General features: G+C 47.9%; 1 protein-coding gene across 1 annotated transcript in view; it reads left to right on the top strand.

Moving 5' to 3' along the window:
• Window positions 1–18,273, top strand: part of CFAP74 (cilia and flagella associated protein 74) — a 57,209-nt gene extending 38,936 nt beyond the window's left edge. Inside the window, exons 21-32 of the mRNA XM_055001575.1 lie at window positions 1,265–1,401; window positions 4,349–4,483; window positions 5,302–5,411; window positions 5,724–5,779; window positions 6,584–6,703; window positions 8,967–9,122; window positions 9,429–9,549; window positions 10,345–10,499; window positions 12,820–12,955; window positions 14,519–14,646; window positions 15,446–15,580; window positions 17,716–18,273. Of these exons, the coding sequence (XP_054857550.1) occupies window positions 1,265–1,401; window positions 4,349–4,483; window positions 5,302–5,411; window positions 5,724–5,779; window positions 6,584–6,703; window positions 8,967–9,122; window positions 9,429–9,549; window positions 10,345–10,499; window positions 12,820–12,955; window positions 14,519–14,646; window positions 15,446–15,580; window positions 17,716–17,829 (1,503 nt within the window). The 3' untranslated portion in view covers window positions 17,830–18,273. The remainder of the gene's footprint in view (window positions 1–1,264; window positions 1,402–4,348; window positions 4,484–5,301; window positions 5,412–5,723; window positions 5,780–6,583; window positions 6,704–8,966; window positions 9,123–9,428; window positions 9,550–10,344; window positions 10,500–12,819; window positions 12,956–14,518; window positions 14,647–15,445; window positions 15,581–17,715) is intronic.
• Window positions 18,274–23,236: the final 4,963 nt, after the last annotated feature.

Raw genomic sequence — 23,236 nt, 5'->3', positions numbered from 1 at the left:
ACAGAGACCATCAGCTGGGCTGAGAGCAGGGAGGTTGCACTAAGACCAGCTGGAGCAGATAGTGCCTGGGAGCCTCAGCCAGTCGCAGGATGTGGACTAGACTGGTGCTCTGTCCAGGACACAATAACAGAATCGCTTGTTCTGGATTACTGGGTTCTAATTTATTTATTTGTAAATTTGGGTTTATGACTCACAGTGTAAGAGTTTGGTATAGCTGCTGTTCAATGGAGCAGCGATTGGCAGATGATCATAAAGCCCTTTCTACTGTGTTTTTTCTGTTGGGATTCCCTGTGCATCGGCTACATAACCCCTTCTGCAGCAGGAGATTCTAGGCCATATTCTCAAGTTACTGGGAGCCCCAGCCAACCTTTTGGGGCTTTGCGAGAGCGCACAAAGCTGCCTTATACTGAATCGCATAGCCCAGAATAATCTGTTAGCAATATCTCTCCGCGGTCTCAGGATCAGAACGTTCTTCTCAGCACCTGGTCCTGAGATTCTTCAACTAGGAGGCCAGGAGATTTAACTTGAGAGCTTCTACTGTAGGACTGAGCCCCTCCCAAGAAACAGCAGCAGAGACATTGATACCAGATAAGATCAGTGGGTCAACTAGCTCTCCAGTAGGTCTCAAGAAGAGAAAGGGTCTTTTTCAAGATCTTTTGAGTGGAGAAGACCCTTTGACTATCTGGATGCAAAGCACGGGATCTCCCACTGAGCTTTTACAGCTGCCTTATGCAAACTCAGACTTTTGGCCCATCTTCCCTAGTAGCGACTCCTCTTTGCAGCAGCGGGACTCATGCAGAGAAAGATTTTTCCCAACACCTCTTTTAACTGGAGATGCCGGGGACTGAACCTGGGACCTTCTGTGTGCAAAGCAGATGCCCTGCCTCTGAGTCACATCCTATCCCTTGGTTATGGAGAGAAACAGAGCCCCCGCCTCCATATTTCTTCCTTTGACCTGTATCTCCCTACCTCTGCCTCTTTCTCCAGCTATGGGTTTTCTTGCCTTGCTTACTCTGCCTTGCTTAAGGACCTTACTCATAAGCAGGTGGGGGGGGGGAGTCAAAGGAACAGGCCAAGTGCTCATTGCCTCCAGGACAGGGTCTCCCCTTTTCCTGTGGCTCCCCTTTCAACTCAGTCACCTGCCTTACTTATCACCCCTCCCTTGCCGTGGGCTCTCTGGGGGCTTTGGCAAGCGAGCGGTGCCCCCATCATCCTGCAACTCTGTGAATATTTTGCTTCCTCACCCTTCCCCTTTTATCAACAGAGGAAGAAAGAAGAGGCCTTGGCTGGACGGAAGAGACTGGGAAGTGGCTCTTTCCTTGGCCAGTTCTCGAGGGACAAATACAGCAAACAAACTCTGAAGGTGTTTGAGCCTCCTGATCCAGAAAACATTCTTCCAAGGTGAGCCCATTTTCTGGTTTGTTAATCCATTGCATGTCCCAGTGTCTATGAATCCTTTTGAGCCCATCTGTATTATTGATAGGGTGCTAGCCACAACATGGGCAAGGCATGAGAGGTTAGGAGGAAAAGTCCTGGGCAAGTAAGTAGGGATCAGGCCAATGGACTGCTGAAGCATAAGCCAGTCTGCGTCTGCTCAGCAATGGCACAAAAGACTGTTGGAGCTCTGGGCATGCCACTGCTGTTCCCTGGTGAAAGATGAAATTCATAACAATAAAGATTGTACAATTGCAACGGTCACTTCACAGCACATAAACCATTAAGGAAATGTGCCCTGGGTTTGAAAGATCCAAAGCAACTCTTTGAACTGGGCCCAGGATCTTAGGGTCTGGCTGCATCCTGTGTTCATTGCTTGTCGCCACGTGAAAGCCAAGTTCTGATCATTGATATTTATAGAGGCTCCTCTGGAGAGAAGCAGAGACAGCTGGGCAGGATTGTGGAGTCCCTGAAAACTTTTCTTCCTCTGTTTTCTCTGCTCATGTCTCATTTAGCAGCTAATTTTCCTGAAGGGTTGAGAGGAAGAAGAGCAGGAACAATTTGCTCCTAAGGAAAGATGATAAGCATGGGAAATTAACAGGCTTAGAGGAATATGGCCCTTTCAGTTTTCTGTGCATGTCTGTGGGATAGCCTTCTGAATTCTCACCAGTCAGCACCTGGCTTTCACATGGCTTCTCGGCCCAGACTCTGAATGGTAGCTGGTGCATATTCTTAAGAATGTTGATTCACAAAAGCCAATTTGATCAAAAGTCAGGATGCCTTATTCTGGACCAGTCTGCTTCTGAGCACTTTTCAAAGGCAGCGTTGCACAGTGCACAGTGCAGGTTGATAGGGATGCATGCAGGCTGCCCCCACTGGCCCACACAGGCTGCATCTATTTTGCAACAATTTCAGGTTCATGAGAGCCACTGAAGACAGAGAATGTATGGATTTATTGATGCAGAAGAGTTAGCCGTGTTAGTCTGTGGTAGTAAAATCAAAAAGAGTCCAGTAGCACCTTTAAGACTAACCAATTTTATTGTAGCATAAGCTTTCGAGAATCACAGTTCTCTTTGTCAGATGCCTGATACAGAGACTGGTCAAATACAGAAGAGCAGGAGAGAGAAGATGTTTACATATACTAGCAAAGGAATGTTTTGATTGCTCCCTCCCCCTTCCTCCCCCTAATTGCCTCTTCTCTCTCCTGCTCTTCTGTATTTGACCAGTCTCTGTATCAGGCATCTGACGAAGAGAACTTGATTCTCGAAAGCTTATGCTACAATAAAATTGGTTAGTCTTAAAGGTGCTACTGGACTCTTTTGGATTTATTGAAGTGGCAATTTGTTGGTCCTAAAAACAACAACAACATAATAATAATAACATTCGATTTATATACCACCCTTCTGGACAACTTAACACCCACTCAGAGCAGTTTACTAAGTATGTCATTATTTTCCCCACAACAATAAGAACTAGGAAGTCCGTGCAACCTGTTCAACAGCCTGATGGACTGTGCATGTTAATTCTTCTAATCTGCAGTTGCTTCAGTGGGTTCAAGACAAACAGAGACTGCTTTAAAGTCTCTGAAGCTAAGAAAAGAGGGGATTTGTGGCTCAAGTCATGATTAAACTGTAAAAGATGTGGCAGGGATATCTTTTGAGCTGATATCTTTTGCTAAACAGTCTAATGCAGGGGACATCAACAGTCTATCCTAGCTTGACATGTATTTGAGTTTCTAACTTTTGTACCATAGATGAATAGAAAAGCAGCCATCACTCACCCACATATACCCTTATGGCTATGCAAGAAGTGAGATGCAATAAAATAAGATCCTCTCTTAATGTCCTTTTTCAAACTATGAATAACTGATAAATAGGAGACTAGAATAAGAAGATAGATGAGTGTTGCAAAGGAGATCTTCTACTTGGTAGGCCTGATGCTGGCATTTCTTGAACTGTCAAAAAGCATCTTTGCTTCCCCCTTCCAATAAAGGGTTTCAGTGTAGGATGATAACATGAAAGGTTCATCTGGTCTTGCAATTTGTTACCCATAATACTCAACCAAGTATTTCTAGGCTCTCACAGACAAGGATGGCCCTTCCTTATATTCTCCCCCTATGTCAAAGCATAAATAAAATAAAGAATAACTTTATTGGATCAGTCCAAAAGTCCATTGTCAGTATCCTTTTTCCAACAGTGGTTGGCCAGATACCTCCAGAAGCTTACAAACAGCCTGCCAAAATGATGGCCTTCTTCTCTCTCTCTCTTTTTTTAAAGTCATCCCAGTGAAATTACAACCCTCTCTATGGGAAACAATTGAGCCTTGAGAGTTTATTTACCTGTTATCAATGTAACTAGAGATTAGATGAGTTCTCCCGCGCCATACCTTGATTGTGCTGGAATTTTGCTCCTTTCCTTAATTCCACTGTAACAAGGAAGGTTTGTAAAATTAATTGCAAACTTGGAGAATCCACATTTTGTTGCAGCTTCTACTTCCTTCCATTCATTTACATATTTTTTCCAAACTGATATGCACTTGTGCATTGATAAAAGGGCAAATGGTATGCATGATTGCATCCAGTTTCTTTTCTTACAGCATTTTACCAATGTCCACAAGTACTTCTGCAAATCAGTAAAACACCACACAAAAAGGATTTTGATACAATCACACACACATCGAGACTGTTTTTTTCAGTGTTTTACGAATTCACATTAGTCATACAGAGGAGGCAGAAAGGTACAAAGGAATGGATGGGGCTGAAATCCGTGGCAAAGTGTATATAGTACTCTGTACAAAATTCAGGCATAAAATTGGAACAATGGAGAATTCTTAGAGTAACAGTTCCACTTCAGAAACAAGATCAAGCAGAAATGGATTGCTTCTCACTGTGAACATGTTCTTTTTGCCTCCCAAGTTCGGAAGAATATATTACAGCTAAAACTAACCTGATTCGGAATTTCACGGAACGATTTGAAAGATATGTTGTACCCTGCCTGGTTGCAAGTGGTGCCATAGATGAGAAGAAAGGACCTGAAAACTTGCACTACAGGTAGAGGAGACTGGGGGGGGGGGGTCACAACTGTCTGTCTAATTAGTATATTTTTATCTTGTCTTTCCTTAGTGGTACACCTTATTCTCCACCTTCCATTTTCTATCCTCACAACAAGCCTGCGAGATAGATTAAGCTGAGAAATTGACCTACCCAGGGAACTTTCATGCCAGTGTAGAGATTTTTTTTTTTAAAAGACAAAATTGGATAGGAGTTGAATATAGGAAGGGATTGTCGATGTAACAGTCTGATTATTTACAAATTAAATGAGGTAACAACGCTGTCCTAAGCAGAGTTACACCCTTCAAAGCCCTTTGACTTTAGTGGCCTTAGAATAGTGTAATTCTATTTAGGATTGCACTGTGAGTGACTAGACTGTGAACCAGGAAAGCGCTGATTCAAATCTTAGCCTTCCCAAAGACCCACTAAGCAGCCTTGGACCAATCTCCCCCCTCCCCCAGCCTCCCATCTCATCTGCAAATCTGTATGAGATCCTTGGAACTCTCAATGTTTGTAAGATGCTTTTCATACTCAATGTTCAATATATAAATGATGATACTTAATAAATGGAGACGTGGGGACGATACTGGGGGTGCAGAAGCAAGCACACAGACAGCATCAAAGTCAGAACAATATTGGCTTTATCTCAAAATTGAAACCACCAAATAACTGTTTCCTCCCCTGCCCCCCACAGTCCTTTTGCATTCTTGGGATCCAGAAAGGACTGCCAGGGCGCCTCCCCTTTCATGTGTCTTGAACAACAACCGCATTTCACAGTCCCAGAACAAGCACGCTAATATTTTATTTTGCATCCACAGTCCGTACAACACCTTGTACTTAGAGCTGCATTGCCCTGCAGTGGCACCCTCTCTCTTGTTGATTTCGAACAGTGGGAAAAGCATTATCAACTTTGGCACAGTTGCAGTCGGTAAGGAACATTTGGCAAGCAGTCCGCTCCTCTTGTTGGCTGCAGATCCTTACAAGAACAGTTTTCTTATGAGTTTCTAAACTTTTGGGACCTTCTCTTCAGAGTTTCATGTCACAAGCACAGCAGCAGATGCGGTTGTGCACAAAGGTCTCTGCATATCACCTGCAGAGCAGATGACAGGTGTTGGCCGGGGGGGGGGGGGACAAGGTAAAATGTGTTCTGTGGGAAAGTTATACTATACTTTGGACTGTTCTTATACTGGCTTTTTAATATAGATGCTCTTGGAAAACATGAAACTTTTTCATCCACCAGGGCACAGAATTACAAAAGAAATCAAGATACAGAACATATCCCAGGAACAACTACGCGTATCTTTTACTTAATCGTTTCTTCTTTTCCCCTCCCTATCCCCCAAGATCACTTGCTACTTGATAGAAGATTTTTTTCATGGCTACAACAACAGGATTTTTAGGAGATATTCACAAGATCGCAGTCTCTGATTTGGAATGAAGGATTCCAGAATAAAATAAGATGGTTCATACACACATCCATTATGCTATTACAAACCATTCAGTTCTACAGACTTAATTAGAATTACATGGCAAATTTGTATTGGTTTGATGCTCATTTCACTGCCATGGCTTCCTCCAATGAATCCAGGAAATTGTAGTTCAGCAGCAGATACCAAGAATTCCCATATTTCCAGACCTCCCTTGTCCCGTGTAGAGCTACTTTCCGAGGTGCCCTATGAAGAAGGAATGACAGTTCCACAAGTTTATATGCAGTAAGCAGTATATATACTCGCATGGCATATGTTCTCAAGATAACTTAATCATCCTCTGCTTCACACATGTAAGCGCAATCATAGCAGTTTGGTGAAAGCAAACTGTGTTGACCAGATTTTTGTGGAGCTGTCCATTGCTCAGTAGCCCTCTCAGCAAGCAGTTATTGACAACACAGCTCAAACCAGCTCAGCAGTAGATGTTACATTTACAGATGGGCCAGGGGAAGACACACAGGCTGAAATGCCTGAGAGGAAGTCCTGTTTCTTTCTAAACTCTGTAAGATGCAATGGTCTCTAGGTAACAGATTGTCAAAGCTGCCTCCTTCTTTTAGAAACGGTTGCTTTGGTTACCATTAAACTTGCATTTCCTTGAGCTGGTACTTCTCAGCTGGGATATTCCCTCTTGAATCCCTTTGGTCCCTTCTGGATGTTGAATCCCATTGGTACACTTGACAATGAAGAATCCCAAGACCTCATCATCTCATTCTGTCCAGAAGAAAGCAGAAAGGTGAGAACATACATTCATTTTCTTTCCCATCCTTTGGGGGAGCGTACTTGGGTTCCTCATCCACCCTCTATTCCCCCCTCCCCAAAGGCCTGCTTTATATGTGATGTTGAGAGGAAAGGTGCTTACTTACGTAACTGTTCCATGTCATTCCTCATCCTGTTTAAATATAATTACCGCATGATCAGGGGAAGCACGCCAGCCGCATGTCGCCCCATTAGCAGGTGAGTTGAAGAAGGGCATACGTGGGCCAGCACACAAGTGCCTTTGAACATGATGGGGCCACATGAAATGGTTGCATGAGTTAGATGGCCTACTTGTGCTCAGGGGCAGCACCAAAAAGGAAAATACCCCACCAGCCAATACAGAAATTCACAATATGAATAGACCAATCATACATATGTTTATAGAATATAAAGCGACAAGTTAATGGGCATCATTTGAGCATTTGCCTTTTGAGAACACGCTGGTGAGATTGGTATAGCTTCCCTTGACTGGGGTGTAGTTGGATACTTTTTCTTCCCTTGAAAAAGTTTTGAATATGAAACGAGTTAAATGGGGTGGCTTCTTGTTGGGCGAGGGGGTCCGTGTACCCCCAGTCTGTATTCTCCGACCTGGGAATAGAACATAGGAACATTTATTGAAGATTGGAGAGCAGTTTTGTTGTACTTACCTGTCCGTCTTCCACTGACGGCGTCTGTCACTTTAAGACTCTATCCCGGCATCTCTGCAAGAGAGAGAAGAATTTATCTATGAACAATTGGCTTTGATTAATGGCCGCATATACTTATTTATGAATGTGTATTTATATTTATTATATTCTTGGTATTTATTGGACTCATTGGAACGTTATGTATGCGTATTGTATTTATTGAAGTTTATATATAAGAAATATTTGTTCACCATATGCATTTGTCTCTTTATATTCTACAAACATATGTATGATTGGTCTATTCATATTGTGAATTTCTGTACATGTGATATATCTCCAGTTGGTGGGGTATTTTCCCTTTTGGTGCTACGCTTTTTCCTGGAGGAGCCTCTTTTTTCATTTGTATGTGCTCAGGGGCAGGCAGAAGTTCTCACGAGCATGGCTGACCAAGTGAGCAGGGCAGGCACTGCCAGAGCTGTTGGGATGCCACCACAGCCAGAGCTGGACTGAGGCTCTTTATAGGAACTAGTGCCTCCAGGCCCCTACAGATGGACTCTACCCTACATTCCGCAAAGCCGAATCGCAGATCTTGTTCTTCTCAGGCCACATGTGCAGAGGAGAGGTCTCAGGCCACCATCTGAGCTGAGCTTCCACTTGTGCTTTCCGCCCCCTCTGCTCCTGGGTGATAGGCTCCTTAGCAGGTTCCCCAGCATCCCCACTCTCTGACTCTATATCCTACTCATGGGCTATCTAGGTTTCTGGCCCAGTGGCCACAGCTGGCTGTTTGTCTTCTGATGGATCCAGGAACCTCAGGGCCTGCCAGGGTTTTGACCTCCGCAAGATTAGCATCCACGGCATCCTCATTCTCTGAGGAGGACTCCTCAGGTCCAGCCTTGGCCTTAGCTCCTTTTCATGCGGATTGTAACTTGGTCATGCTGTGGGGTTGATTAAATTTCCATGAGTACAACTGCCGGTCTGTTTAGCACAGTATTGTGTAGTCTGACTGGCAGCAGTTCATTGGGTTCTCTGGTGGGAGTAATTCCCAGCCCTGCTAACAGACATGGTTTGAATTTGAGCCTGGGACCTTTTTGAACCTAAGACCATATGCTTTTCTGTTATGGTCATCTCAGCCCAAATGATCTACTCTGACTGGCATTTGTGGAGGCCGTTGCCAGCTCTGCTGCCTGAAGACAGAGCAATTGAACCAGGCAGCTTCTGCTTGCCAAGTGTGCGTTCTGCCACTGAGCAGCCACCTACCCATCTGTCCACCCAGGCCCATGTGGGCTGTCACAGATCATGGAGTGGCACTTGCAAAGGAATGTGCTGCTAGCTGAGTAGTGCAGTATACAATTAGCTGCTCAAGACAGCCCAGCAGAAAGCTGAGCTCTTGTGTCAGCTGTATAGACAGAAACAGCTCCCTCTTGGTAGATGCAGTTTTATTAAAGCCAGTACAGTTCCTCCAGGGCCTCTAAAACCAATGGTGCCTAAATATCAAAAGAAGCCTACAGCTCACTTTCATCAAGCCCCTATACTGCGCTAATGGAGCCTAGAAGAATGCTGTCTCTCCCTTTCCCACCCTTCCTTTCTGACCAACTCGAAGCTCGTTCTCCATAGTTCTTTGAAATATTGGACATTCGAGGCGAGAAAACAACCCTCACCCTCGGTTTGACAGGCGAGGCCGTGATCCCTTCAATCATTTGCTCGATAGAAGGAGATGTGTTCAACGTGGGCTACGTCATCGCCAAAGAAACGGCCAGTTCCACCTTCAAGGTAAATTCCAAGCACCCTGTGCCCTGCAGAGGTCGCCCACCTTTCTTAATACTTCTCAAAACTGTGAGTTGCTTCTTGGAAACAAGAACTTCTGCTCATTCTCCTGAGCCATTCGAAGTCCAAAACAGAGGAAGAGAATTGAGTATGAGTCTGCTTGACCTTTGCTTAGGTGGGAATCTCACCGCAGCAGAACCAACTCCTGTAACTCTTCTGAGCTGCCTTAATTAATGTGCCCCTGAATGCGGGAGCAGAAGGCACCGTCTCGGATAAGGACCAAAGGGCTGACGCTCAGTTTTGACTTGGCAGATAGAGAATAAGTCTGTAATAGACGTGAAATTCTCCATCCTTCTCGAATCGCTCTCGCCGAACAGAGACAAGGAGCAGCAGAAGCTTCCACCTTTCCTCACAGGCAAAACAGGTTTAGTTGGTAAGTAATTATTCTCAGTGTTTGAAATACTTACAAACGTTGGTGAGAGGAACCCTCGTGGGCCTTCCTGACAGATGATGTTGCCTTACACCAGGGACCCCCAACCTTTCTGAGCCTGCAGGTACCTTTGAAAGGCACCATAGGTGGTGGTGGTGGGCTCAACCACAAAATGGTAGCCACACCATGTGGAGCCGACCACAAAATGTCAGGGAGTGAGGTTATGTATATATGTACATAACAGTCAGCTAGCGAGTTTCCACGCTGCTAAACATGCCATGGGCATTAGTTGTGCATTGTTTCGGATAGATTTTACCTCTGTGCTTAGCTTTATAATTAATCATAATAACATTCGGTTTATATACCGCCCTTCAGGACAACTTAACGCCCACTCAGAGCAGTTTACGAAGTGTGTTATTATTATCCCCACAACTATCACCCTCTGAGGTGGGTGGGGCTGGGAGAGCTCTGAAAGAGCTGTGACTGACCCAAGGTCACCCAGCTGGCTTCAAGCAGAGGAGTGGGGAATCAAATCCGGTTCTCCAGATTAGAGTCCTGCTGCTCTTAACAACTTGTTTAAATTTTTTCTGCTACCATTCTCTATTGTATCTCTATGTACGTCCTAACTGTTGTTATATATACAGATTTACCTACTTCGGTGCAGGACTTTAGGATCAAAAGAAGTGTTCCCTCCTCCCTCATTCCCTGTGGGAACCAGAGGAGCTAAAAACATCAGGCAGGGAACCTCTGAGCTCCTGCTGCTTCCCTCTGCCAGCTGGTATCTGATTCCATTCCCAGGTACACAGAACCACAGCGGCTTGAGCGTGTTCAGTGTCTCCCCAGTCGAAGGCATCATTAGCACCGGGAAGACCCAGGAGTTCACCATCACCTTCAGCCCTGACCACGAGAGCCTGTACTATTCTGACTGCCTGCAGGTTATGGTCTTCGACAAGGTGGGGGCTGCCTCTAGGTCTGTGGTGTGTAGAGGTGAGCTCCAGCTGGAGACGTGAACAGATTGCTGCTTGCGTAAGCTCCTCGGGTGCCTAAGTAGGAGTCATCTTTCGCTCTTCCCCTCCACAAAGCTACCACTGTCCCAGATGTCTGGGTGTCAGTTTCCAGTCTCATTCAGCCTGCCGGCACCTCTAAAAAGTTCAGAAAGGGGGTTATGTGCCACGGCAAAATGACTGGCAGGGGGCAGGACCAAATGTTAGGAGGCGCCAGTCTCCATATGACTGAAGATCCTCCTTCTGGATGGAAAATCCAGGATCGGCTGTTTCCTTCTGCGAAGAGACTGTGAGCCAAGCTACAAGTGATGTCTGACACAGGTTGGACACTTGTCAGCTTTGCTCAAGTTTTGATGGGAAATGTAGGCATCCTGGTCTTGCAGCTTGGCTCTCCATTTAATTGAAGTTTACGGAGCAGCAGTCGATGGGAGGGAGAACATGTGGTCAGGAGGGGAGTGCAGGTGTCGGGCTCTCGCTGGATGCCCCCCTTCCCCTCTGCTGTGTGTGTGTCGGGGGGGGAGTTCTGTAAATTTCAATTAAATGAAGAGCCAAGCTGCAAGACCAGGACGCCTACATTTCCCATCAAAACTTGAGGGAAGCTGACAAGTGTCCAGCCTGTGTCAGGCGTCACTTGTAGCTTGGCTCTGAGGTTTGGCTTCAGTTTCCCAAGGGGGAAATATTTGCTCAGATCCCACTGGATGGGGCGAGGTGTCTAAGCCAGAGACGTAAGAAAGCCCTTGGCTGTTGCCCAGTTGTGAGTGCCTGGCTGTGACACGACTTCCTGGGATGCGTATTGCTAATCAGGAAGTAGGTTTGGAACGACATGGGGGGGGGGGTTCTGTTTTGTTTTTCCCAAGAAGAAACTGGGCTGCAAAAGACACACTGGTGGGTGCCATGGAGCCCTTGGGAACCGTGTTGGGGATTGCTGCTGAGAGGCATCATGCAGAATTTTCATGGCTGTTAATACATTAGGAGAGGAACTGTGTTTAGGGGAGACAAAGCACAAACCCCTCGGGCTTCAGCTAGAAGGAAAAGGCTTATTCCCGTCTGGCCGTAGGAATCCACAGAACATCTCCTTCTTCGGCCTCCCCCCCCCACTCGGGGGGCTCATATTAGCACCATACACTAAACATCTATGGCATATCTCATTGTATTTGCATGTAGAAACCACATGCAAGTGAATCTACAGAACCGTCCACAAAAAGCAGACACCAGAAAGTGCTTCAAAAAGACGTGAAATAGGGAACATTCTCTCATCCCTATTTTGCAGGTGGCTGTCCAGCCACGCCCGTTCCCTGCCTCCCTGGCCTTGCTCCTGAGCAGGCTATTCTGCAGAAGGAGGTGCTGACTGTCCCTCCCCTGCAAGGCTCTCCTGTCTGCTCAGGCATTCACTTCCTTCCTCTCCCCACCCCTGGGTCATGGGCTCGGCTCTTTCACCTTTGGACTTGGGTAGCTGGAGATGCCCTTGAACTCCCACACACAGTAAAGAGGGGGGCGGGACTCTTCATTCACCCTACTGAGGGAGATGAAAGAACTCAGACTCACAGATCTGTACACTGGAGACAGCAGGTTCTTGTGACTGCAAAGGAAGCATTCCCCTCCCCCTGCCCCATGTCCTAAAAACAGTTCCAGCAAAGCTCTCCTAAAACTGGTGTTCTGCATGGTACAAAGTGGCACCATCTGTGCAGAAGAAAGGAGTGTCGGGACTGAAGTGGAGCTGTAGCAGGTGCCTTTCCCTTTTGCTCATCATGGAAGCAGAGCATCAGCTCTTAAGGAGGGGTGCCATCTAGTGTATGGAAAGATGCAGGGCCGAACACTTGCAAGCCCACCTGTAAAAGTTTGAAGAGGTGAAAAGCTTCCCCGTGCAAAACCATAAAATGCCCCCAACTGCTTCCACTGGATTTCCAAGACATTTCTGAACTCAACATGCTAGGGACAGGCGGCCTTTACCTGTTATGTAAATTAGCTATGCGTTGTCTCAGAAAGATTTTATCTCTATGTTCAACTTTATGCTTTTTTTCAAATTTTCTGCTGCCATACCTTATTGTATCTGTCCAGTGAACGTCTTAACTGTGGTTCATTATTGTACTTTGCTCAGTGAATGTCCTGGCTGTGATTTTATTTTATTCCACTTGCACTGCGTAATCTGCCTTGGGTCTCAGTGAAAAATGCAGACTATAAGTAAATAATAATAATTGTTATTATTTTGCTTGCCCTGTGTGCTTGCGATTAGACACTATCCACACTGAACTGCCTTCCTTTCCTTTAGGAAGTCATCCGCGTCATCCAGTTGAAAGGGGCCGCAAGGAACCACATGATGTTTCTGGAAGGAGGTGATCCACTGGATGTGCCCGTAGAGTCATTGGCTGTGACAACGTCTATGGCGGAAGAAGCAGCCAGAGCAGGTAACGCTGTGCTTCTGGGCAGCTCCTGGCAGCAGAACCTATAGTCCTGCACTCTGTCAAAAAACAAAAGGCACATTCCCTCTGAACACTTTGGCACCGGAACAAGTTAGCCTTTCCCTGAGGACTGGCTAGGTTGGCCTTAGCAAAACCATTATGGAGTCTGGGGGCACTTTTAAGGCAGACAGATTCTATTGTGGTACAAGCTTTCATGGGCTAGAGCCCATGTCATCAGATGCATGAAATGTTACCATTTGGTAAATATATCTATATACGTGGGTGTAAAGACAAGGGGAGGGCCGTGACAGTGGTAGAGCAAGTAATCTGTCCTGTTCGGCCCATCCTTGCTGAAGACTGTGGGGAGCTGCTGCCCGAGTTGCTAATGGCCTGATTCAGTTTAAGGCAGCTTCATATGTTCCAAAACTGTTATCAGTACAGCCAAGAGCCCCAGAATGTAGCCTTTGAAATTTCTGTGCAAAGCACAAGCACATACAATATAATCACAGTGACCTTTCATAACAATCATAATCAGTGATAAGACAGTCTTCCCAGATTTGCTGTGCTAATCTCTCACCTTGAACAAATAGCTTCATCAGCAACTTTGATCTGTGTTCAGCAGTTTCCCCCTGGAGACCGTCTCCCTTTGAAGTGACTAGGCAGGAAGGTCACTCCGAGGCCTCTGGTCAAGGGACTGGGTAGCTTTGTGGTCCAGCAAGCTGAAGGCAGAGGATGTTTCCTCCAGCTGTCCTGACTAACATGACGAGAGAGAAGTGCTTGAGCAGCAGGGTCTGAGGAAGGGGAGAGACCTTGGCTAGGTATAATGTCATAGAGCCCAGCTTCCAAGACAGCCATTTTCTCCAAGTGATCTCTTTTGTCTGAAGATCAGTTGTAATTCCAGGAGATCTCCAATCACCACCTGAGGGTTGGCAAGCCTACCAGGCAAGGCAGGGACACAGCAAGCGAAAGGGGAAATGAAATCAAGGACCAAGAGCAGAGCAGAGGACATGGGTCACTGCCCAGTAGGGAAGAGAGGGAAGCTATGTGGAAAGCAATGATCAGTGGAGCTGGTGTAGGAGATAAGGAACAACCGTGACCTGGAATCTCTCCAGCTCTGCCATAGATTCTCCAAAAGACCTTAGGCCTCTCTCAACATCAGCTCCCCTGTCCCCATTTGGGGAATGTAATAATACTGACCTGCCTTACAGGACTGTTGTAAGGAAAATGTGTGAAGTTGTTCTCACACTCAGGAAGCTATACTGAAGCAGTAATAAAATGCCAAGAGCTGTTATCATTGAGTATAGTCAGAATTACTCAGGGCTTAAAAGGCACAAAACCCACAAGCGACAGGGAATGGCCCATCGAAGCAGGACTCCCTTGTAACACTCTCTGCAGCTGGAGATCCTGCCATGGGATTCCTGAGCAACAAAAAGGCCCTTTAATGAGTCTGTGTATTCCTGGCATGGCCTACATATGTGTATGTGCTCCAAGAACCGCCATCCTGGCTGCTTGTGGATACCAGCAGAGACCCCTTTTTTGTCCAATCCACTGCTCTTGTGTCTCCTGCAGAAAGCGATAAGCTCACAAAGCCCATCCTTCTGAGGCTGGAGCGCGTGCAGTCCAAGACCTTGGTTATCCCGGCCGTCAGGGAGCTGAAAGTGGGCGGGATACGGACTGCCCTGTTCCCATCGAAGAAGGTACGGTAGCTCTTGAGAGCAGGATTTTAAAAATAGTTTCTAGGGTCACACAGTGCAGTGCAACAGATCTGCGCATGATTTTACTGTGTTAAAAGAAGCATGTGCACAGTTTGGAAGAGAGGGAGACAAGGGGAAACCGGGGTGCAGGCTGGAGGGACGCTCGCTTCTGTCAGTAATACTTGCAAGCCTGTCTGTTCTTTTGCCTGCCTTTTTTCCTGCTGAAAATGTGCATTGATAGTGGAAGAGGAACTTCTGGCAAACTGTGGGGAAGGTAAAGGCAATAGCAGCCCTGGGAACCTTCGCCAGGGGAAAATTCTACCCAATATGGCTTTGCGATGCACTTGGTCAGACTAGCAAACTGATGCCAGGCGTTCAAATGCAGCAGCTCTCACAACAGAGGGACTGATCTCCCTGCAAACTTGTACTGGATATAGCCTAGTCTAACTGTCGTGGCATCTCCAAGGGATCCTGGGAATGGTATTCTGATGAGACTTCTCATAGACATCTCTAGGGTTTCCTGGGAAGAGGGAATAATTTTTAAATGAGCTTAAATTTTTAAACGAGCTTAAATCTGTGGTGTGTCTTTTAGAGGATTCTCGGGGAAAGTAAGAGACTCCCTCACTGGTTTCTGTCCATTTCAGTGGCTTCAGACTGATTTGAACAGGTTTCACGAATGGGAGCAGATCTGATCTGGGAAGGAGAGGAGAGTTGCCTTCACATGGACTTTTTTTGGGGGGGGTCCCCAGGGGCTCCTTCACTGACATCAACTGACAGTATTCTAAATCTTCCTTTTCCGCAGAATATAGAATTCAGTTGGGAAAGCCTGTCACTTCTGCAGATGAAAGGATTCACCGTTGACCCTGTGAAAGGAACAGTCGATCGCGGGCAGACCAAAGCCATTACTGTTTCTTGGGTGCCCCCTGCTGGCTCAGATGTACGTGTCAGGTTTACAAAGTGGTACAAGCGTGCAGTTGATCGGTGTGGTTACCTTGCACTCATCCGCTTCCACAAGGGGTAGGAAGTTCTGACGTGGGGGTAGAGGGCAGACTTTTACATGCCAAGTTTTTCACCAAGGACAGAGCACTGAAGTCTTAAATGCTGATCCGTAGCAACTGTTTGCTCACAAATATATGCGTGTGCAGATTCTCTGATAGGCAGTGCCCGTCGTTCACCCTGCATTTGTTTCTAAAAGTGGCAATGTGCAGCACCACCTCCCTCCTCCCCGGTGGCTTCTTCCCAGCCATGGGCAAAACTCAGTCCGATTCTCTCATTCACCGGCAACTTCCCAGACTGCAAAACCATTTCCTCCTCCCGCCACCACCCTCTTTTCAGGTTTTGGGGATGGTGTCACCAACATCATTAACTAGAAGCCTAGTCAATAATCATTCAAATCTCCTGAGTCCAGGGTAGGTTACTTTAGTAGTGGGTGCATTCCTCAGCGATTGAGCTCAGTGTTGAATCGGTTCCCTGAGGGTAAGAGGACTTGAAAGCCACTGATCACGCATGAGGGAGGAGGCAGTGTTCGGCTCATAACTAGGCAGTGCACAGCTGCTCACGATGGGTATGGCAAGGGTGGCAGGAAGCGAGTTTATGCTGTTTATTTCCTGGGAGCCTTTCATCGGAGAAGAAGGAATCCACGGGAAAACCATCGTTTCTGCTTGCTGCAATCTAAAATTTATTTATTTTTATTTATTTTTTCAATTTATATACCGCCCATCCCCAGGGGCTCTGGGCGGTGAACAGTTAAAATCGATAAAAACAAAAACTAAAATCAATATACAAATAATAAAACAAATTAACAAGGTGCAGTGGTGGGGAGAACCTTCCCCACCCCAAAGGTGGGAGGCCGACATGGCACCGCCCCCTTCAATCACCAAACGCCTGGCGGAACAGCTCTGTCTTACAGGCCCGGCGGAACGATAATATGTCCCGCTGGGCCTGGGTTTCCATTGACAGAGCGTTCCACCAGGCTGGGGCCAGGACTGAAAAGGCCCTGGCCCTGGTTGAAGCGAGGCGGGCTTCCTTAGGGCCGGGGACCACAAGTAAATATTTATTCGCTGATCGGAGTGATCTCCGGGGAACGTACAGGGAGAGGCGGTCCTGAAGATATGCCGGTCCCAACCCACTCAGGGCTTTAATGGTAAGAACCAACACTTTGAACCTGATTCGGAATTCAACCAAAAATTCCGAAAATTTCTGCCCCCTCAGGATACCCATCTTAGAAAGATCAGGTGGCAAGATGTCATAGAGATGGCAAGGGGCAGAAAAGGCCCTTGAGAGTGATGGAGTGGTTGAAGTCCCTTCCCTACAAAGAAAGGATGAAAAGATTGGAACATATTACTTTAAGATGAAGATGAAGAGACATGATAGAGATTTAGAAAATGATGCATGGGGTGGAGAAAGCAGATTGAGGTATCTTTTTTCTCTCCCTCTGCCACATTTTAGAATTCAGGGCATCTAGATGGGTCAATGAGCAGTGGCTATGGGATGAAATACTTCACACAATCCATAATTAACTTGTAGAGTTCACTGTCACGGGATGCTGTGATAAGACCAAAGAAATTAATGGAGGATGGGCCCATCAAAGGCTATTAATAACATAATAACATTCGATTTATATACTGCCCTTCAGGACAACTTAACACCCACTCCGAGCAGTTTACAAAATGTGTTGTTATTATCCTCACAACAATCACATTGTGAGGTGGATGGGGCTGAGAGAGCTCTGAGAGAGCTGTGACTGACCCAAGGTCACCCAGCTGGCTTCAAGCGGAGGAGACGGGAATCAAGCCCTGCTGTCCAGATTAGAGTCCTGCCGTTCTTAACCACTACACTAAACTGACTAAATGGAAGCTCTGTGTTATGAGGCAGTATAACTCTGAATACCAGTTGCACACAGGGTGAGGGTTGGCAGTAGGGAGAGGATTTGACCGTTGTCACGGGCTGTTGGGGACATCACATTGGCCGTTATGTGAAACGAGCTGTTGAGCACGTGGATCTTTGATCAGATCCAGAACTACTCTTCATATGTTCTTATTCCTAATTCTCTCTTCTAAACTGCCTTTGTAGCCCGACCTGCTTGTGACTGGGACGGCCATGCTGACTCTGAAAGGGGACATTAAAGAAGTTTACAACGTCCACTTCATGGGCAGGATTGTGACCAAGGGAGTCCCCAGCCACTAAGAAGACTCTTTACATGGAGATACATGGCTGATCGCCAGAAAGTTGGAATCGCAGATGTTTTTTCAGTGCGGAGGGAGCCAGGTTCCAGGCAATTATACAGATTTTTTAATGGTAATTTGCAAAACGGGGTCCTCGAAGGTGCAGTGTGAAGCAACACAAATAGCATCTTTTGTTGTTGTCTCTGCTGGAGATTCCATAAGAGGAAATCATTTAAGACTAATGTTGGCTTCCAGGGACGACAGGCTGTTGAGACTCCACGTTCCAATATACCCTTCCCTTAGGTTCAAGGCTGGGCTGTTTTTCCTAAATATGGTGGTCCACCTCTAGGACAAGCTGGGGTTGAGAGAGTGGATTCAAATCTGGGAAGTCTGCCATTGCAGAGTGGAAAATAAAATGCAGTGTTCTACACAACGAATGGATTGAACCCACAACCACGCACCCAGTGTTACATGTTACATTCAGCTTGAATAAGGCCTGTCTAATGTTTGGAGTAAAGTTCTTTGATATTTTTAAATAGTTTGGGGTTTTTTTCCCAAGTTCACTGAAAAAATTATTTTTAAAAGGGAAACAGGAGATCTGCCATACTTTGGTCCTTCTACCTTCGTACACATAGGAGAGCTTGTGTGCTCTATGGAGCTGGCAAGGGCAGAATGCCTGGTCCCTTGTATTTAGACCAGGCCTGGCCAACCCTAAAGCTTCATATTTGCCTGCATTCAGTTATCTTGATAAACCATGGGTTGTGCAACAAACTGGTTAATGGGCCAGACATAAGGAATCAAACCCAGCTTCTGCATAAATGCTGGTGTCTCTGCTTCTTGCCTCCACCCCTGCCACCCCATCAGGAAGAAAACAGGATTGCACCTACCTGTAACTGTTGTTCATTGAGTGTTCTTCTGTGCAGGCACACATGGGAACTGTACAGAAGACACAACGATGAACACCTTGCTTATACTGTTGTCTGTGTGGCTGGGCAGCTGCACCGAGCAGTGAGTTTGTGGTTTGTGACTTCGGATATTAGCATACCCTATCAGTAACAAACCAGCTACAAAGCTGAGTCTGAAATTATTCTATGTTGCCAGCTATTAAACTCTAGTTTGTCAAAGTGTCTGCATTTAGACTTCGCAACTCTCTAGGGTTGCCAGCTCCAGGTTCAGAAATTCCTGGAGATTTGGGGGGGGGGGGGTGGAAACTGGAGAGGACAGGGTTTGGGGAGGGGAGGGGCCTCAGCAGAGTGTAGTGCCATATAGTCCACCCTCCAAAGCAGCCATCTTCTCCAGGGGAACTGGTCTCTATGGTCTGGAGATCAGTTGTAATTCTGGGAGATCTCCAGGACCCACTTGGAGGCTGGCAACCCAACAACTCACCAAGGTTTAATCAAGCCACAGTTTGTGATGTCTGAATGCAGCCACTGTCTGTTCAAGTCAGTGTTGCCACTTGCTATTCCCTTCTTTATTTGAAAAAGGCACACACAGGCAGTAGTCCCACACAACCTAATGCCATGAAGTTCCTGATTTAAGCTGCACGCTCTGTAACACTAACTTCCTTGGTAAGGAACAGACATGCACTTCTTTTTTGTATTCCCCCCCCCTCCACAAGTTCAGCTGATGAGGTTATTCCAGGCATTTTGCGAACACATGTCAGTCATTGTGAAGGGCAGAAAATTAGTGTTTATCTTTGTCTGCTGATTATTTGGCAGAACATTCCCTCCCTGCCCCTGAGCCAATGAGAGCTGTTCTCGAGTGATAATTGCACACTTCGGGTAGTGCTATAAAGGACAATAATTATACTGCAGGAGCCTGCGCTGCCCAGTGTGTGGCCTCGGCTTGCAAATGCACGAGAACCATCAGTCGTTACTCTAAATGTGCATCGCACAGAACATTTTGTGATGCCTGCATGTCTTAAAACAGCATGTTGGTTGCGTGAAGCCTGGCCTAAAACAAATCACAGACTGACTGGAATTTCTTGGATAACCCTAACAAGCAGGGTTTTGTGAGTATTTGTAAATCAGGTGTCTAATTCTGAACTTGGCTCAAGGGTGCAGAGCAAAAACTCAACAAATGGGGCCAGGTACCGAAAAGGGAGGTGTTTCCACAAATGTTCAGGTTTACATAGAAAATCCCAGAAGCTAAAAAAGAGGGGTTTAACCCCCTACCCCAAAACCACATCACAACTTCAAAAACAAAATGCTGACTGGCACCTAAGGAGATCATGTTTAGTATTATGGGATTGCCTATATGCAGCCAAGCAGGGACATGGTATGATCACACCAGTTCAAACAATACTTTAGGGCACCATGATCGTCGTCGTCCTTCTGTGCAGCCCCACATTGGGACTGCGCAGGCGCAGGCCAGCCGCGGAGAAGATTCTTTTAGCTTCTAGAAATGTGACGGGGACGTTCGGGCCCACCGCGCATGCGCGCCGGTGTTCCCGCCAATTTCGAAGTACAAGTACCCGAACGTCCCCGGCATTCCCTCAGTTCCTTTTTCGCCGCCGTTCGAAAAGGTTCTTCAGCTGTCGCTTGTGTCTTCCAACTTTCTTCTAGCTGTGAGTTGCCGTTTCCTTCTGACTGGGAAACGCCTCCACTATGTCCCATTCCGCTTTATTTAAAAAATGCCAACAGTGTGGCACTAAAATGACCCACTCTGATGGTCATGACCTCTGCCTCATCTGTTTGGGCGAGGGGCACGTCGTGGAGCGCTGTAAGTTTTGCATGGCCTTCACTCCGAAAGCGCGGAACGACCGCAAGGCCAGGCTCCGGGCCTTTCTTTGGGACGCCAACCTTCTACCGCCCAAAGCCTCTGGGTCGTCCGGGAGCAAGCCCAGCTCTGTCGCCCCCTCGCCGGCTCCTCATCACTCGTCGGAACCGCTCGTCTCGGCTCCGACGGAGGCGTCCGCTCCGGACGGGTCGATCGCCTCCGGTTCCGTGAGTGCTCCGTCCAGTCGAAAGGCGAAGAAACGTGCTTCTTCGAAGCCTTCTTCGAAACCTGTGGCCACCGAGGCTTCTTCGGAGCCCCCGCCGAAAAAGGCAAAGGCCAAGTCAAAGGCCAAGCGCCGTGCTCTGTCGCCGGCCCCGGCCTCGTTGGCTGGTTCCTCTCCTGGACCGGCCCCTCCTCCTGAGGACGTCCGGAGTCTCCTCCATACCCCGTCGCCTCCTCACACACCTCCTCCGGTGATTCCCGACGACTGCGAGTCGATCCGTGGATTTTCGGACGCGTTCCAGGAGTTTGAGCGCTCTCTGCCGTGTGCTCCGGTTCCGGCGGAGGTCTCCATTCCATCGCAGCCAGTCTTCTCGGTTCCAGCGCCGTTTCACCGGTCCGTTCCGTTGCCTGCTGCTCTGCCTCCTTGGCAGCCTGTCCCGGGCCTAGGGAACGTGGCCTCCTGGCAGGATTTTGTGGCTTGGATTCAGCAGTCCGCTTCCTTTCTGCCTGGTCCTTCGGTGCCCCTGGCCACGGTTCCGGCGCCCTCCACTCTGCCTCCAGCTCCGCCTGCCACTCAGCCGCGTCGCCATCTTTCGGCACCCCAGCCTTCTACCTCGGTTCCGGCTGACCGCCCGTCGGTTCCGACGCAGACCCCTGCAGCTTTCTCCGACTCCGAGGATGATGAGGGCTTGGCGTCTCCTTCTGAGTACTCGTCGGACGCGGCCTCTGACCCTTCCCCTGATGATGCTGTGGGGGAGCTCCGCTCATCGTCCCCTAATGACGATTACAGGGTGTTTGCAGAGCAGATGGTCCGAATGGCCGCAGCACTGGAGCTCGACGTCGCCTCCACGACCTCCAAACCCAAGAGTAAGCTGTTGGAGCCGTTGTATTCGGGCTCTCCTGCCTCGGTGGCGTTTCCTCCTGTCGAAGATCTCGTCGACAATGCCCTGGCACTCTGGCAGACCCCTGCTTCTGTACCGCCTACGGCCAAGAAGGTTGAGAAATATTATCGCCTCAAACAGGAAGATTGCCCTTACCTCTTTGCCCATCCGAAGCCCTCTTCCATCGTGGCCGAGGAGGGTCAGGCTCGGTTCCGACGGGGCTCCTCTTCGGCTCCATCGGATCGGGAGGGGAGAAAGCTGGATGGAATTGGTCGGAAGGTGTATTCTTCAGCTTCCCTGGGGTTCCGGATCGCCCATTTCCAAGTAATAATGGGCTCTTACAATCTTTTCTTGTGGAAGCGTCTGTCGTCCTACCTCTCTGACCTCCCCGACGATCGCCGTCACTTGGTCAAGGCTCTCCAGGCTGAGGCTTTCCGTTTGTCGAAGCAACAGATGACGGCTGGCAAGGACGCTGCCGACTCCGCGGCGCGTGCGATGGCATCCTCAGTGCTCTTGCGTCGGCACGCCTGGCTTCGATCTACTGCCCTGCCCCCCGAGAAGAAGGCCAAGGTCGAGGATTTTCCGTTTGAAGGTCCTCAACTCTTCTCAGAGAAAACGGATGAATCCCTTTCTCTTATGAAGAAGAACCAGCAGACGGCCAAGTCGCTCGGGGTTGCGCCTTCGGTTCCGCAGACGGGTCCGAGATATCGGTACGGCAGGTTCCGGTCCTATCAGTCCCCCTACCAGCAGTTCCACCAGCGCCAAGGACGGTTCCCCTCCGGTCAATCCTATGGCCACCGTTCCTACTCTGGCCAGCAGCGCCACTCTTCGAGACGCTCCGGCCGGTCCAAGGGACGACAGCAGCCTCCTTCGCCCAAGCCCTCGACTTCAGCGCAGAAGCCCACGGTCTTCTGACTAGACCAGGACGCTTCCCAGTTGGTCTCCAAGGACGCTGTTAATGTCCTGTTCTTGGACAGGCTACGGCCTTTCTTGCCCCGTTGGCAACTCATTACTACGGATACCTGGGTCCTCTCTGTTGTGGCCCGTGGTTATAAGTTGTCGTTTACCACTGCACCCCCTCTTTCGCACCCACCCCGTTGTGCTTCTTGTTGTAATGTTGTGTTACAAAATAATGTTTTGGAGTTGGTTGCCAAAGGTGCTGTCCGGGTGGTCAATGTCTCTACTTCCCCTTGGGGGTTTTACTCAAGATACTTTCTTGTGGATAAGAAAGATGGGGGGTCTCGTCCCATTTTGGACCTTCGGGCCCTTAATACCTACTTGAAGGTGGAGAAGTTTAGGATGCTTACCCTGTCCCGGGTGTTGGAACTCTTAGAGTCAGGCGTCTGGATGGCCATTTTGGATCTCAAAGACGCCTACTTCCACATTTCCATCTTTGAGGGCCACAGGAAATATCTCCGTTTTACCTGTGGAGGCGCTGTCTATGAGTACACGGCCTTGCCCTTTGGCCTGGCCTCGGCGCCCAGGGTGTTCACTAAATGTATGGCCACCGTGGTGGCACATCTACGGTCTAGTGGCTGTTTTGTTTATCCCTATTTGGATGATTGGCTCCTGGTGGGTCCCTCCTCTGACTCCCTCCGGGCCTCTATC

This window comes from Eublepharis macularius, chromosome 17 (assembly GCF_028583425.1).
Source record: "Eublepharis macularius isolate TG4126 chromosome 17, MPM_Emac_v1.0, whole genome shotgun sequence".
Classification (NCBI taxonomy): Eukaryota; Metazoa; Chordata; class Lepidosauria; order Squamata; family Eublepharidae; genus Eublepharis; species Eublepharis macularius.
Note: the sequence above shows the minus strand (reverse complement) of the source record. Positions and strands in the feature narration are given on the sequence as shown.